The 15,370-nt window shown below is 51.0% G+C and overlaps 1 protein-coding gene across 1 annotated transcript in view; it reads left to right on the top strand.

Annotated features, from left to right (window-relative positions):
- Positions 1-15,370, top strand: part of ASTN2 (astrotactin 2) — a 315,518-nt gene that overhangs the window by 48,588 nt on the left and 251,560 nt on the right. The window contains exon 2 of the mRNA XM_033077837.1: positions 2,253-2,440. Coding sequence (XP_032933728.1) covers positions 2,253-2,440 — 188 coding nt within the window. The remainder of the gene's footprint in view (positions 1-2,252; positions 2,441-15,370) is intronic.

Genomic DNA, 15,370 nt, shown 5'->3' with positions numbered 1-15,370 from the left:
GCTGAGTGAGTGCTTTTGCTCCTAAAAGTAGCATTTGTTTTGATTTTAATTAGACAAGGAGATGCTTTTCAGTACAGACCTTTGAAGTATTGCTGGGAAGATGACTGCAATTAAGCAGCCTTGATATTCCTCTCATTTTGTTCTTATTTTTACTGCTATAAGAAACCTCCTGCTTGAGCCTTGTTTGGAGGGGAGAGACACAGGATTCATTCCATGAGGTTCGCAGCTCTTGAAGGAGCTGCAGGGCTGCTGTGATTTAAATTTCCAGAGTACCAGAAACACCCTCTTGCTGCTGATTTGCTCCAGGAAAGATCTTTTTCTGTCAAAGGAGAGAAGGGTCAGTAGCAGGATGCCAGGGCAGTGACAGGGCTGTGACAGGGAGCTCGTGCATCCCCTCCCAAGCACAAATGTGGGCTCTGGATGGATCCAAGTGTGGTCAGGAGCTGTTTGGTTTTTTTCTGTTGAGTGCTCAGGTGTGCACAGGGGATGGGGATAAGAAAGGTGCAGAGACAATAAGCAAAGCCCTCTGGTGAGGTTGAGGTGACCCAGTGGTGGCTCAGGAGTGTCACCAGAGAGGTGCTGAATCAGGGATGTGGCAGTAATGGGGTGCCCTTGTCCCTGCCCTCAGCCCTGCAGGACCTGTGGTGTGATGGGCTCTTCTCCTTGAGCAGGTTGGTTGTCTCTCTTCTAATCCAAGTTGGGAAGCCAGGAGCTTGCTCCTGGAAAATGTATTGATTTCAGGGGTGAGAAAAGCTGTTCCTGGAGGATTGAGAGGTTTTTTTGTTGGGCTGGGACATGGGTTTGTAGAGGTGCAAGTGCCTGGTCTTGTAGCCTGAGTGGCTGCTCACCATCCACGTGTCTTGTTGAAGCACTGTGTCCTGCAAGGTGTGGGTGGCTCCTCAGGACAGCCTCAGCTGGGCTTGCTCCTTCCTTCCCCTCCTCTGGGAGCTGCAACTGGATGTGCTTTGCCCAGGTAATGAAATACAAAATTCCACCAGCATTCCCTGGCTGCCTTGCCTGCAGGGGAACAAGCACTGTCCTCCCCAGTGACCCTCTGCAGCCAAGGTAGAGGAGAAGGAGGAGGAGAGCCTTGAACTGTTCCCCCTGTGGTGCCAGAAGCACCTGAGCTTGTGCTCCTGACTGTTCTGGGGCAGACACACCTGCAGACAGTGGGTCAGGGGCTGCCAGCCCTGGTCTCTTCCCAAATAAGAGGGAATTGAATTTGGGTCTTCCTCAAAACAGGTGTCTGCTGAAGCTGTGGGCCCAGTGACTAAAAAGACATATCTTGCTTCCCATTGCTTGTATTGGAAATGGGAAAATGGGAAAACAAACACAAAAAAAAAAAGATGTGGTGGAAGGAGAAATATTTTGGCTCATTTTGTGCTAGTAATTTTTTTTTTTTTAAATTATTTTGGTTTTGATTCAGCTGCCAAACTGCCAAACCCATCCTCTGCAGAGATCTGTGTGCAATGTGCTGGGCAGCTGTGGAGCTGTCAGGGCTCCTGGCCCACACAGGAGCTGCAGCTGAGGCTGGGAGCTGCTGCCTGCACGGGTCTGCAGGTCTGTGGGTGCCCTTTGGGCTCTCCAAACCCCCAATTCAGTGCAGTGCCCTAGGTGAGGGAAAGCTGGAGGTGTGTGCTGGGATGTGTAGTCCTGGCTGCCAGGGAGCCTGTGCTGTAAATCAGGATGGGTGGGATGTAAAGCCAACAGAAGCTGCAGAAGGTGACTGACAGATGCAGCTCCAATGTCAATAGATATTTGTCAAGCCTGCTGCTTTTCCCTTGTTGCTGGAGCTCACAGTCTGTGCTGAGTGTCCCTATTAAATACAGCTGTGCTGCTGTCTCACAGCTGGAAGAAGTTTTCCATTGTAATCACCAGCAAAGCAGGTACTGGTGTTTGCACCCTGCCTTGTCTGGCACAGAGTGCTCTCCCTGAGCCATGAAACTCCTTGGGGCTTGGCTGCAGCTGCCTGGGAGCTTCTTCCAGCCTGGCTCCTGGGAAAGCCACAGGAGGTTTAGGGCATCCTGTGTGATTTACTGTTCTTGCCCTCCTAAATCCCAAGGCACTCTGTAACCTCTTTATTTTATTAAGGAAGACAAACATTTCTGCTCATATATAGGGGAAGTAACAGGTAGAGGTAAAAATAAATAGAAGCAGTTCTGTGGGTAAGACTCAAAAGTCCCAATTTCCTTGATCACTTGGAATAACACCTGTGGAGAATACTGACCCTGAGCTGCGTTGTGTCCCTGCAGAGATGTCGGGGACCGTGTCGGACATTTCCCTGGTGCACTGGAAGCAGCAGTGGCTGGAGAATGGCACCCTGTACTTCCACGTGTCCATGAGCAGCGCTGAGCAGCTCTCCAGGGCCACCCCCCCCAGCCTGCAGGAGCCCTCAGAGATCGTGGAGGAGCAGATGCACATTCTTCACATCTCAGTCATGGTGAGTCCTGCTGCTGATGGCACCCAGGGGATGGGGAACACCCTTGGAGAGGGGGATGAGGAGCAGGGTGCTGGGCATGGTCTGCAGATGTCACTACTGGTTTGGGTCTCCAGAAAGGGGGAGATGTGTGTGAATGGGACAGGGAAAAAAAAAATAGAGTGCTTGATCTTTTAAGAAAATGAAACAAAATAAGGCAAAAGAATGTGGGGAAGAAGCTGTTGGGAGAGTAATAAGGATCCTTGTAGTTCCTGCTGTCCATGCTGTGAAGTGGTGAGGTGCCAGTGGAGTATTTCTGCTTGCTCTTTGTGTTTGGGCATTGTGCAGAGGCAAGATTTTGGGCTTGGCTGTTTCATTCTGAAGTTTATCTTTGAAGTGAGTAAGGGCTGCAGCATTTCTTGCAAAGGACAAGTCTGACCTAAAGTAAAGAGATGATCCAGTGCTTTGAATGTCTCCGTCTGGGGTGTTTGTGACCTTTCATTAATGCACTGTTTATGTGCTGTGCTGCCTTTTAAAGTTTCAGTTTCACATGAGGTGGTTGCCTACGTGTTTGGATCTGGTCCATGGTTCCTCCGTGTTTCAGAGCTCCATCTGTAAAATGGGATTCAGTGCATTGTCCCTTCAATCCCACTGGGATAAGATACAGAAAAAAAGAAGTTAGGCTGGTATATAATGCCTTTCATTTACCAAAGTAAGTCTTCCATGGGACTGGGGATCCCACCACAGCAGCCCTCTGCAAGAGGTGAATCTCTTCATCTCTCAAAATCTGCATCATCTCCACAGCTTCTGTCCTTAGTTTTGGTAGGAGGAAGAGAGACAATGGCTGCACAATTTTTTTTTTTAATTATTATTTGAACAAGCAGCTATTTGGCTTTTGCAAGTTAAATCTGGGTTTTTTGAATGTCTCAGTAGCAGGGCTTTAGTTCTGGCACTGAATGCATGTGAGGAGGGAGAGGGGCTTTGCATCAAGGCTCTTGGGCAAAATAAGATGCAGGATGGCAGAAGAGAAAGGAGTTGGGGGCTGCATCTTGCTGAGTTGGATAGGAAATGGTTTAAAGTCCTGCTGAAATTGTCAGTGAGGTGGGGTGCTGGAGGGTTAGAGCTGTGTACTTGGAAAATGAGCCTGAACATATAAGTGAGAGACAGAACAAAGAAAGAAAACAGCACAACATGAGTGGGTGTGAAAAGCTCCATCCCTGGCAGGTTTGAGTATGGAATTGCTTGGCTGTTTTGGGCAAACCTGAGCCCTGGAGAACTGCCCTGTGTCTGTGCCTGGGATTCCTGCTTGAAATGAAGATTTTCTGTGGTAGGGGGAGATTCAGTCCTGGTCCTCAGGCCTTGCTGAAGATGGTCTCTGAAATACAGCAGATGATTTTAATGACTGGATGCTTTGAGAAGCTCCTGGCCAGAGCTTTCCTTTGCTGCACCTTGGAACGTGTGAGCAGTGGTGGAGCTGAGAGCATTGCTGGGCAGGTCCCAGAAATGTCACAGGAGTGGGTTTGGCCTCTAATCCCGGGTCAGCCAGGGAAGATGTGCTTTGTCCATGGTGTGGGAGCACCCATGGCTGTGTGTGAGAGTTAATTCCTGCTCTGCACCTCTCTTCCCTTCTGCAAAAGCAACAGGACAGGAGGGGAGTTGTTCTTGCCACACACAGTCAGCTGTAATTCCCCTTCTTTATAAATCCTGGCATGGCCTGCTGCAGGAGCTGGGGTTCAGGGCATGGATCTGGGTCTGGGATGGGGTCTGGGCTGCACATGTGTCCCTGGGGAGGCAGGAGCCCTGCAGATCCCTTTCCTGGGTCAGGATTGCAGCACAGGCTTGAAACTTTGCCCAGATTTTTCAGAAGGTTCATTAACTTTTTGAGTGAACCTGAGCCAAGTTTTGAGTTACCAGCAAAGATAATTCTGTTTTGTTGGTTTTTTGGGGTTTTTTTTCCTCCCTTGAGGCCTCATGGAGTTCTGTAGGGAGAACAAAATGGGCACAGATATTTGTTTCTTGGGTGGAATATTTCTCTCAGGTGCCTGGGCTGCTTTCCCACTCCTTTCTTTCCCTTCTTGACCCCATCTGGAGCACATCCCAGAGGGTCTCCATCACCTGAGCTCTCTACCCCAGCAGTGGGGTTCCCTGGCTGTGCTGTGCTTGGCTCAGGGGGGCCCTGGGCTCCCCTCCTGTGCCCACACCCTCAGTGTCCTTGTCCCTTTTGCCTCAGGACACAACCTGTCCTGGTTCCCAGCTTTCCAAATACTTTTCCTTCCTCTTCCTGCCATGAAGCCCAGTGTCTCCTGTGTGTTTTCTATAAACTAAACCTATGGAGCAAATTCCAGCTCACCCCAGTGCTGCCTTGGCATTCAGGCCCTGCACACCCTGTCCATCATCAGCCCAGCATGCTGCCCCAGGGGACAGGAGGGGACATGGCAAAGTCCTTCCTCCATCTCCTTTGAGGGGCTCTAACACTTGTTTTTACCTCTCTCCTCGTGCCCCAGGTGATTCATAGGAGCTGGGGAAGGTTTGGCTGGGGATCTGGTTAATCCCTCTCTTAGGGAGCACAGTTACTGGGCAGTGAGACATGTCCAGGAGCTGGTTGGGTTTCTATGGGTGTTTATGGCCTGGCTGGGAGCTCCTGCTCTGCCTCTAAAGCCAAGACCCCCTCTGTGCTGCCTGGGGGCTCCAGGGATGGGCAAATCCTGGGTTTGTTCCTCCTTCCAGTGGTTGGGGTGGTGTCCCTGTGACCACCATCTACCCCTGCAAAGCACTGACTGACTGTCACCCTCTTCACTCCTCCCTTCCCGAGCTCAAGGGCGTCTTTGACAGCAAGATAATACTTAATTTTTATTTTTTTTCCCTTTCCTAACTGTTTTTTCTTAATCTCTCCCCAATGAGACATAACATTAATTACTGCAGTTAAAGGGAATTCAGTCTCCATTACTCTCTGCCACCCATTTCCTCTTGGCTTGAGAGTCTGAAATTTGTCTCCCAAATGAAAAGAAGGGATAAAGGGAAAAGAAAAACAAATATGCAAATGCAAGATTTTATTTATTTACTTTTTCTTTTTTTTTTTTTTTAAGCACAGTGTCAAGTAGAAAGGAATCAATATTTTTGTCATTATGCCTGTTGTGTTTTTTCACCATAATCTCAGCTGTCATTTGGGTTTAATTGTGTTGTTTCCTGTTGTGTGGAAGTAAATCTTATCTGTTTTGGATTAAAATTCAATGAAGGTCACAGCAGCTCGAAAACTTACCAGGCTGCAGCAATTAATGTTCATTTGGCTTTGATAAATTGGAATGTTCCCCACAATGGGACTGGAGTGGATTTCAGAAGCAATAATTCTTCCATTAACTCAATGATTCCCTGCGTGATGGAGCGTCTTGTCACTGCTCTGTTTGTCATCTGTCACTTCAAGGATCTGGGCATATGCCTGATATGATTTATCATGATTATTGGGGCTGCTTGTGTCAAAACATTTTAAACCACTAATTATTCCAGCCTTGTAAATTGCTGAATTTAACAAAACATAAGAGAGATTTATTTTTTTGTTGTTCCCCACCGCCTTGTGTCCCGGTTTAATTATTGCTTTGCCTGGTGCTAAATCCAGCCCTGGGGCCGTGTCCAGAGCTTTGGCCAAAGAGGGAGGGAGGGTCTTTGTCAGGCTCTGAGGGGTGGAGGGTGGCTCTGGGTGGGACAGGCAGGTTTTATCTCTGCACTGACCCTTTGATCATCACTCACCCTGTGGGTGCTGGGGTGCAGGTTTGGGAAGAGGATGCACAGCCTCCTCCTGTCCTGCTGCTGCAGGGAGGGGTTTTCTCTCTTGTGAGTGATGCCAGTAAAAGCCTTGGCTGTGGGATACCAGAGCCAGGAGCACCCTGCATGCTGGGAGGTTTAGAAACGTGTCCTGTGCTGTCTCTGCTCCAGCTCCAGCAGAAATAAGCTGGGTTTTTGGTTAGTGGTCATGAGGAAAAGCCTTGCTGCATCTCATGCCATCACCTTCCAAGGGACCATTCAAGTAAATGGTGACCAGACCTCACCAGGCTGTTTTTTAAAAAAAAATATTACTGGTTTTTATTTTTAATACCTGCTTTCTGCTGGCTGTGCTGGCAGCAGACAAGTTATCTGCTGGCTTCTAGTCTCCCAGGGGATTTTCTTTAACTTGTATTTGTGGAATTTCCTTTTTTCTTCTTGTTCCCATACATCCTAATGTTTTCCTAATGATCAGCTACTGGTCCTGTGCTTCATCAGCCCCTGAGCTGGGTGTAAGTTATGCTCTTAAACTCTTCCCTCTTCTTTCACATGCTTTTCTGAAGTGGAGCTGGGCAGGAATCCTGTGCCTAGCTCACCCTGTGGTGTCCTGGGGCTGCCTCAGGCTGGGGCAGCTCTCAGTTCCTTAAGGAATCTCCAAGAACAAGTAAATTTTTAGGAGCTGTGGTCACCTTTAGGGGAAAAAAAGAAAATAAAATCTTCCCTGGGAGGATGGGCAGGGCTGGCACAGGGTGCCCAGAGCAGCTGTGGCTGCCCCTGGATCCCTGGCAGTGCCCAAGGCCAGGTTGGACATTGGGGCTGGAGCAGCCTGGGACAGTGGGAGGTGTCCCTGCCATGGCAGGGGTGGCACTGGATGGGCTTTAAGGTCCCTTTTAACCCAAACCATTCCATGATTTGATGATTGCTCTCCTTCCCACAGGTGGACATAACATCATCATACCTGTGCAACTGGGCTTATCCCAGCTGGAATGGGATGGAGAGGAAGCTGAAACCCTTTTCAGAGCTGGGCTGATTCCCACTGTCCCCAGCAAACAGCTCTGTGAGGGATCACTCCAGATCCTCTGGGCTTTGAGCACATCCCCATTTGGGCTCCTTCAGCCCCAGCATTCCCTCAGATTGGCCATTCTTGGTGGGGTGCCTGGTTTCCCTACCCAGCAGTATTTTGTCCTCCTTGGTGTAAAACTTCCCAGTGGACTCCATTCCTTCCCTCCCCTGTGCTGTGTCCTGTGGGGTTGCTGGCAGCACCATGGACCTGGCTTCTCCAGAGATGCAAAACATTGCTCGAGCCTTCCTCTGGCTCCTTGCAGCTTGTCTTGCTGATGGCAGCACTGGAGCTCCTGTCAGCCAGCTCAATGGGAGAATAAAACCCTGGTGTGACATGAGTAATGAGGTAGTGAAGAAGGCACAACATCTGTGTCATCATTTCTGCACCAGGAGGTCAACCAGATTCATCAAACATGCACTTCCAGCTTGTGATGTGTTTAGAAATTAATTAAGATAGGGAGAGAATTGCTGCTGCAGCACATTTTCTTATCTGAAAGGTATTAAAAAGCTAAATTGATCTCCAATGAGCTGTTTTTATTTTAAAAAAAACAACAAAAACTAAAAGAAAAGCTCTAAAACCCCTGGGTTCAGCATGTCCCTGTGTGAGAATAGTGGGGAGAGAAGGAGCTGCCCACCCTGATGTGGACTGAGCATCCCCAAACCCCTGGGATGGGAGCTGCAGGCTCCCTGCTGATGGCAAACCAAGCAAGCCTCAGCCCATCACCAGTCCTCCCCACGCTGCTGGAGGTGGCTCTCAGTTCTTTCCTGAGCTTCTTCAGGGTGGCCAGAGGGAGTGGGGGCTCTGTGCTGGGCCAGGTGCTCAGGGCAGAGGGGCTCAGTGCCTGCAGGGCTGGGCCAGGGCTGAACTCCCCAGGCATGCAGGAGCACTGGAACTGCTGCACAGAGGAGTTATTTCTGGTCCATGCTGGAAGAAAGTGCCACTCTCTCACCCTGACACTGTTGTGGCATCTGCTCTTCCCCAGGATGGGACCTTCTTTGGTTTCGAGTTCCATTTCCATTTTAATGTGCCATTAACCAACTTCTGGCTGTCTGGGAGAAGGAGCTTCTTTCATCCACCTTCCCCCTCCTCTTCACTCTCCTTTGCAGAGTCAGTATAAAACAGGGACTAAATGTGGTTAATGATGTGCTCTGATATTTAGGGAATTCATTTTGAGGGGATTTGTCTTCAGATTGTCACTTTTGTGACAATGACACCTGTTACATTAATAATTTTTCACCAATCTCTCAGTTTTCCACCTTAGCTCCAATGAATACATTAGAACCTTTATGGCTTTCTCTCCATCAGACTTTTTCCACCCCACTGTGTTAAAATATGTAACTGGAGTGTTTGATTTGCATCTCTGATAAAGGAAGGCTGAATAAATGCTCCCAGTTCATCTGAACTGAGCAGCAAACTTAATTTTCTCATCTCATCCCCAGAGCAATTGGAGTTGTACTGGGGGGAAAAGCAGCCCTGGGAAGGGGTTTGGTTTTTGCAGATGGCATCAAAGGCGTGGGAGGGATCTGCAGCCTGAGAAAATTTCCCCAGCCTCGACGTGCCAAGAATCGAGGAGGGAAGGGAAAACGTAAAAACTGCCATTGGAAAAGTGGCCAGTGTGGTCAGGGGGTGTGAGAGCTGGAAAGGGGGATGCTGAAGTCGTGAGGAGCTGAAGGGAGAAATGCCAGAGGGAAGGTTTAGGGAGTGGGGTGAGCAGCATCAGAGCAGTGTGGGCTTGTGGCACAGGGTGGGACACGCTGTGTGCCTGCCCTCACCCCCGGGCTGGCTCCCTCTGCCTGCCAGGGGCACTGAGAGGGTATTTTTATCCATTTGCTGATCTCAGAGGCTTGTCTTGAACTTGTTCCTTTCCTTCCTCCTCCTCACTCTTCCCCTTCCCACCATCTGTCTGGGAGGAACACTCACATCCCCAGAGCTGCAGGGTGTAGCTGGTGGCCTGACCTTTTAGTGGTGTTTTTTTTTTCCCCAGTGTGGGACAAGCAGATGGAAATCCAGGTTTCAGTGGAGTGACTCTGCCTCAGCTCCTGGTTCCATTCCTCTGCTCCACAGGCAGGTTCTCACCGAGCTGCTGGGCTCCAGGAGGGAGCAGTTCCCCGTGGGAGCCCCGTGCTAATCCTGTGTGTGAAGTGCTGGGAGTGCTGGGTTGGTACCTTTGAAACATTGACGTAAACACAGAAACGCTTTGCAGCTCCCAGCCTGGATGTAATTGCTTTAAACTGCCAGGCTCCAAGGTACATATGGCATTAAAAATGTCAGGAAATGTTATTCCAGAAAAACTCCTGTGGATGCTGCCTTCTCCAGTGGTGGCTGGGTATGGGTGGCCCCTGGCTCTGAGGATACCTCTCCATGGAGAGTGTTTTCCTGGGATGCAGACCTGGGAATGCTGGCAGGGTGGAGGGTGATGTCTCCTCACTGGTGAGGCTGTGCCTGACACTGTTTAGTCCCAGCAGGAGTATTATAATCCCCATCCTTCTGTTGGTACAATATGGGCTCTGACCCAGGGCCAGGAGCCTCACTCAGCTCTCACATCCCCAGGAGGAGCCTGTGGGCTTCAAAGCTGGGCTGGTCTTCAGACAAGCAGCAAAATGACCTTTTCTATTTTTTTTTTTTTTTTTTCTTTCAAACCTTGTGTTACCATCAATTCTTGCTCCTCTCAGTTGTTGCTCATGTTTGAATGTGAGTTGGAAATGTTTGCATCCCTTCAATGTGTCGGTGTCAGTGCTGGAGCTGAACTGTGCTCAACCTCATGCAGAACAGCTTCAAGGTGGTTGGGAAAGATGTTACATTGCAGCACCACAAAAAGCTGAATTCTCATTAGCTTGGTGAATCCTGGAGATGGGAGTAAAGTGTTAACGACAGGATGAAATGCAATATCATATTTGTCCCCAGAAATATATTTGCTCTCAGTTTGGGCTTTCCTTTTTTTCCCATTTAAAAATAAATTGGGCTTGGTTTCACAAGGCACTGTGATGCCGTGAAAAGGCAGAGCGCTTTTTGTTCAGGGAAGTGTCAGAATGAAATGTTTCTACTCTTCAACACTTTCTATATCCTCCCCAAAACCACTTACACTTTAGTTTCAGCTGATGTGAAACTGTCTGAGCAGATAAACCGTTCCTGGAAAAAAAAAAACAAAAACAAAAAAAACCTTTGCAGGCTGTGTGTGGAGCAGCAGTGGCTGGAGCAGGAGAGATGTGGTGCTGTGGGTCTGATCATCACCTCTGAGTGCCTGCAGCCTCTGCAGTGCCTGGGCCTGGGGCAGGGCAGACTCAGGCTCCACCAGCAGCAAACAGGGAAGAAGCTCATGTATCCATGATTTTCCCTGGCCATCCTTAGGCTGCTCATGCAGCAGAACACTTTTTGGGTGTGTCTGGGTCTTGCTGCTTTGGAAGTTGGGCAAAATTCCCACTGGCTTAATTGGGAGCAACATCAGGCCAAGTGTGGTTATTTTTACCTGTCACTGCTCCCACTGCACCTCCTCCCTCCCTGCTCCATCCCCAGGGGTGAGGGGAATGAGCTCTGTTCCAGCTCTCAAAAGGTCTCTGCCAGCTCCAAGCAGGAGCCTTGTCATGAAGTCTCACAATGTGCAGCAAAGGAAAAGGGGAGAGAGGAAAAAAAAAAAGGAATTGTGCTTATTGTTAAAATCCAATTGTATAAAACTGCAGGTAAATAGCAGTTTATGGAGGGAGCTGGTTGACTGGCTTGGCGTTGCCTCAGGTGGGTGCTTCTGGGGCTGGATTTATGGCATGGCTGGAGAGGGAGTGAGTGGGAACAGCAGCCCCAGCCCTGCTGGGATGCACTTGGAGTTCAGGACTTGGATATTTTTTTCATTGTGTTCCCCTTTATCCAACAGGAAAACTGGTTGTTTTCCTTTCTAACTGCCTCCTTTTTATCTCCTCAGGGGAGAGGAGACCACTTTACTTTTTATTCAGATCTAAAGCAAGGAACCCTTTTGCTGCAGGTGGATGGCAGCAAAACCACTGATGCTTTAGCAGTGCCAGGTGTCTCCTTTTCCCTTCCCAGAGCTGGAGCTGGGTAGCAGCTCCTCACCAGCCATTCCTTGGGCAAGCCTGAGCTCCCCTGCTGCCCTGCCTGGGGTTTTCCTCATTGCACCAAACTTGGGTTCAGGGTGAAAGCAGCCTGGTGGGAGCAGTGATTGCTGGGGGAGCAGACAACAGCACCAGTGTGGAATTTTACTGCTCATTTGGCAACTTTGGAGCATCATTTTGAGGTGGGTTGGGTAATGCAGAAGTAAAGGGACAGGCAGCCCCATGTGCTGGGAGAGGGAAGTTGCAGTGGGGGAATGTCTGGAACGTGCTGGGTAGTGCCCCAGAGAGAGTGTCTGCAGCTTTCACTTGGCATTTCCAAGAGATCCATCATAATTCAGGGCAGCACTGAGCCTGCCAGCCTTCCTCTGCCTCAGAAGTGAATGACTGAAACTGTCCCAGCTCAGGTGCTGGGATGCAGCTTGGCCAGGCCTGGGTACCAAGGATCTGATCCCACCCTGCATCCTTGGGGTGTCTGGGACCTTGGGGTGGCTCAGAGCAGCTCTTCTCCCACTGCTCTTCCTCATGATGGGCATTTGGGGTGTGTGGCTCTTGCACACTGTCCCCCACACCCTCCCAGCTGGGTTCAGACACATCTTTGTCCCCTTGCACACTGGTCCTTCATCCCCTCACAGAGCTGGGATGTGCTGAGGGATGAATATTGGGGTGCTGGTTTGGAAGGGTGGGGTGAGGATGGAGTGTGGCTGCCAGCCATCCATGGTGCAGGGGGAGGCAAGGAAGGGCTTGTTTATAACTGCAAACAAAAGCAGTGATTGCTGCAAGTCATGGAAACAAACAGCAATGAGACAGCAGCTCCAGGCAGGGCCTGAATCCGTGCTGAGGATTCCTGGTACCTGCAGCACCCGGCAGACAAGCTGTGAGATGTCTCTGGGCTGTGCTCAGGATTTGGTTATTAAGTCAGGCTTGTGCCTTAGGCTGAAGTTGTAGAAAGGATGAGGATGTGGATGTGTGGATCTGGATGTGGCCATGCCCTCCCTGGCTGGGAATGGTGAATGGTGTAAGCTACCATGGAAGCTTTTCTGCCCACCTTACATGGACTGCAAGGAGGGGCTGGTGCTGCCACTTCCTGCAGCTCCCAGACCCTGTGGTGTCACAGCCAGATTTTTTTTTTTTTTTCATCCTGTTTTGCACCAAACATCTTGAGCATCTGTTGTCTGGGCATGTTGGGAGTGGTCATGCTGGTTGGACTCACAGATTTTAGTTTCCCCTTTGAGGCCACTTTGAGCTTGCCTTGAAGCATCCTTGGGACTGGTTTCCCAGATCCACCTGGGATACTGGTGCCTTGTGCTGAGATGTGTGCTGTGATTCTCCTCTTCCTCTCTGTGTGCTTGAACTGCCTCTGCCACAGAGCCCAGCTCCTGCTCTGGCTGTCTGGGGCCGAGGGGAGGAGGAGGAGTCCGAGGTGGTGCTGTAGTGGCTGCTGCTGAGCCTGGGAGCTGGGGAATAGCCTTGTCAAGCCAGAGAAGTGAAGTGACCTGGTTCTTCTCACTGTCCTGTGTGCTGGGAAGGGAGGGATAGGCAGGGCTGTTCAGTGGCTTGTGTTTGTGCTGTCCCCCCTGACAAGGAGAGAGGGGTTCATGGGGGCATCTCAGCAGCCTCAGTGTGCTCTGCAGGGAGGGTTTAGTGACACAGAGAGATTTTTTAGCCTTAGGATCCTGACTGCTTTGGATTTGGCTGCCTCTTTCCCTGTGTACCCCACCTGGGGCTGTGAGCTCATGGCTGTGCTCCCAGGGCTGTCTGGAGCATCCCAGGTGTTGCAGGGACAGCTGAACCTGCAGAGTAGCTGGTGCCCAGCTTGCTGATGTGATGCAAAACGAGTGGGTCAGTGACAGTCATGTGCTGTGTGTCTGTTTACCAAAATGATCGCATTTCACCTGGCCATGCCTTTGCTGATATTTGTGCCTCTGCTGGCATCCAGTCTCCCTCCTTTCCATGCTGGAGTGTTTTCCCATCACCTGTTCTGCTGCAGTGGCTGGGAGGGGGCTGTACACCCCTCCCCAGGAGAATCCCCCCTTGCCCAGCTGTCACCCTGGCTGTGAGTGAGTCAGGTTGTTCCTGGGTTGGATAGCTGGGGTTGTGCCCATGCTCTTCTGATCAGTCTCTTTCCTTCTGTTCTCCTTTGGGGAAAAAACAAAACAAAAAAAAAAAAATGGTTAATTAAATACTGGACTCATCCTGTCATTCCCTGAGATGCCTTCCTGCACAGCATCCTCAGCAGAGGAGCCACCTCCATGGGGTCTGCATGTGCTGGGGAGGAGAAGCCCCCACCACCTGCCTTGTTTGGGCCATGACATTTTGAGGCAAAATCCCTGTTTCACCCCCATGGACTCAGTCCTGGCAGCACCAGTGTGCTCTCAGCAGCATTTATCTCTGTGGGATTGCTGGGGGTGAGTGCAAGGTCCTGCTTTTGGGGGCTCCCTGCAGCAGTGTGGGGAGCAGGGGGAGTGTGTAAAAGTGCTCCTTCCTGCCTTGCTTTCCCTGTGCTGGCTGGGGGATGTGGGGAGGGTGAAGCCTTTGTCCTGGCCACTGAGCAAAGCAATGGCCTCAGGTTATATCTGCTCACCTCCTGCCACAGCTCTGTCCCCCAGCTTGGACATAGCTAAACAAGTAGTGTGGGTTTTATTTTTTCTTCCATTTTAAAACTTTTTTTTCCCCTCGTGTTCTTCCTCCTTGGCACGCAGGTGAACTTCAGCCAAGCTCTCCATCACATGTCCCTTGTTTTCTGTGTGTTATTTTTTCCCCACTGCTGCCCTTGCCAAGAGAAGGACATTGTAGAGCCGCTGAGGCTGGCAGGGGCTGTAACACTGCCTGCCAATAGCCTCGGAGTCTGAAAAGACTTAGGAAATGCAAGCTCTAAATTAGCTCCCAAATCATCTTCTTGCCTGTCTGGGGCTGGAGAGCCCCTCAGAGGCAGCGCTGGCTCCTGTCTGTGGCAGGGCTCTGCAGGGAGCAGCCGGCTGTGCTGTGGGGCTGGGGAGCACAGCATCCCCCATGTGCTCCCATATCCCACGGGGATAGCACGAGGAGCCTCAGCATGGGTGGCTCGAGGCAAGCTGGAGCACTCCAGGGACAAATCCCATGTGTCTCTCTCCCAGCACTGCCCTCCTGCCCAGTTCCCTCCTGGTATAACTGCTTGGGAAGTGTGCTGGGGCTGCTGGAGGGCAGCAGGGGAAGCACAGGGTTGATGGACATCTGCTGAAAGCCTCCCAGGGGAGGCAGGAGCCCCATGCTGTGCTTGCCCCAAGGATGCTGCTGGGAGCAGCCAAGGTCACCATTGGCAGCACACACGGCAGGGACAGCTGGGGCCAGCAGAATCTGGAGGAGGGGAGCAGGAGGCGTGCTGGCTGTGTGTCTGCTGGGGAAGGGGACAACCTGTGCCCTGGCCAGCTGTGCCCCCATTTCTGCCCTTGCCAGGTCAGTGGGTGAAGGCAGCAGCTGAGGAGATGGGAGAGGAGCAGCTCTGTGTCCCTGTGCTCTGCCTGGGCACCATATCCACAGGGCAGAGCTGCTCCCAGGCCTTGGAGAGAGCTGCTTCTGGAGCCTGGGGAGCAGCACTGCTCTCAGTGCTGCTGTTTTGGCACAGCTGTGTCTCACAACTTTGTCTTTGCTTCTGTTGTCACCTCTCAAGAGAGAAAAGGCTCAGCTTTGCTGTGTCTCCTGGAAATTCAGGCTTCAGCTCTGCAAATGCCCTGAGGTTCTGCATCCCCCCTGGCGCTCCAGCCTTCTCACTGAATGCAAATTGCTCTTTAAATGTGTCTGTAGGTGGATTTTAGCGCTCAGGTGCTTCAAGCAGAGCACAGACATCACAACTGATCAGCTCTGCTAACCCCAAGCCATCCCAGCAAGGGCTCTGGTGCCATGGGGCTCCTCACATCCCATCTGGGTTTGCCATGGGTGAGGATGATGATGGCTCCCCGAGGGCTGAGGGTGAGTTGCTGTGCTGCTGTGGCTCAGGGAGGCCGGGCTGCTGCTGCCAGCATCGCTCCTTGGAGGCAGCACGTGCGTGGGAGAGGGAGCCCAGCTCCGCAGAGCTGCCTCGGGCACTCGAGTCTGTCC

The sequence above is a fragment of the Catharus ustulatus genome, chromosome 21, assembly GCF_009819885.2.
Source record: "Catharus ustulatus isolate bCatUst1 chromosome 21, bCatUst1.pri.v2, whole genome shotgun sequence".
Classification (NCBI taxonomy): domain Eukaryota; kingdom Metazoa; phylum Chordata; class Aves; order Passeriformes; family Turdidae; genus Catharus; species Catharus ustulatus.
Note: the sequence above shows the minus strand (reverse complement) of the source record. Positions and strands in the feature narration are given on the sequence as shown.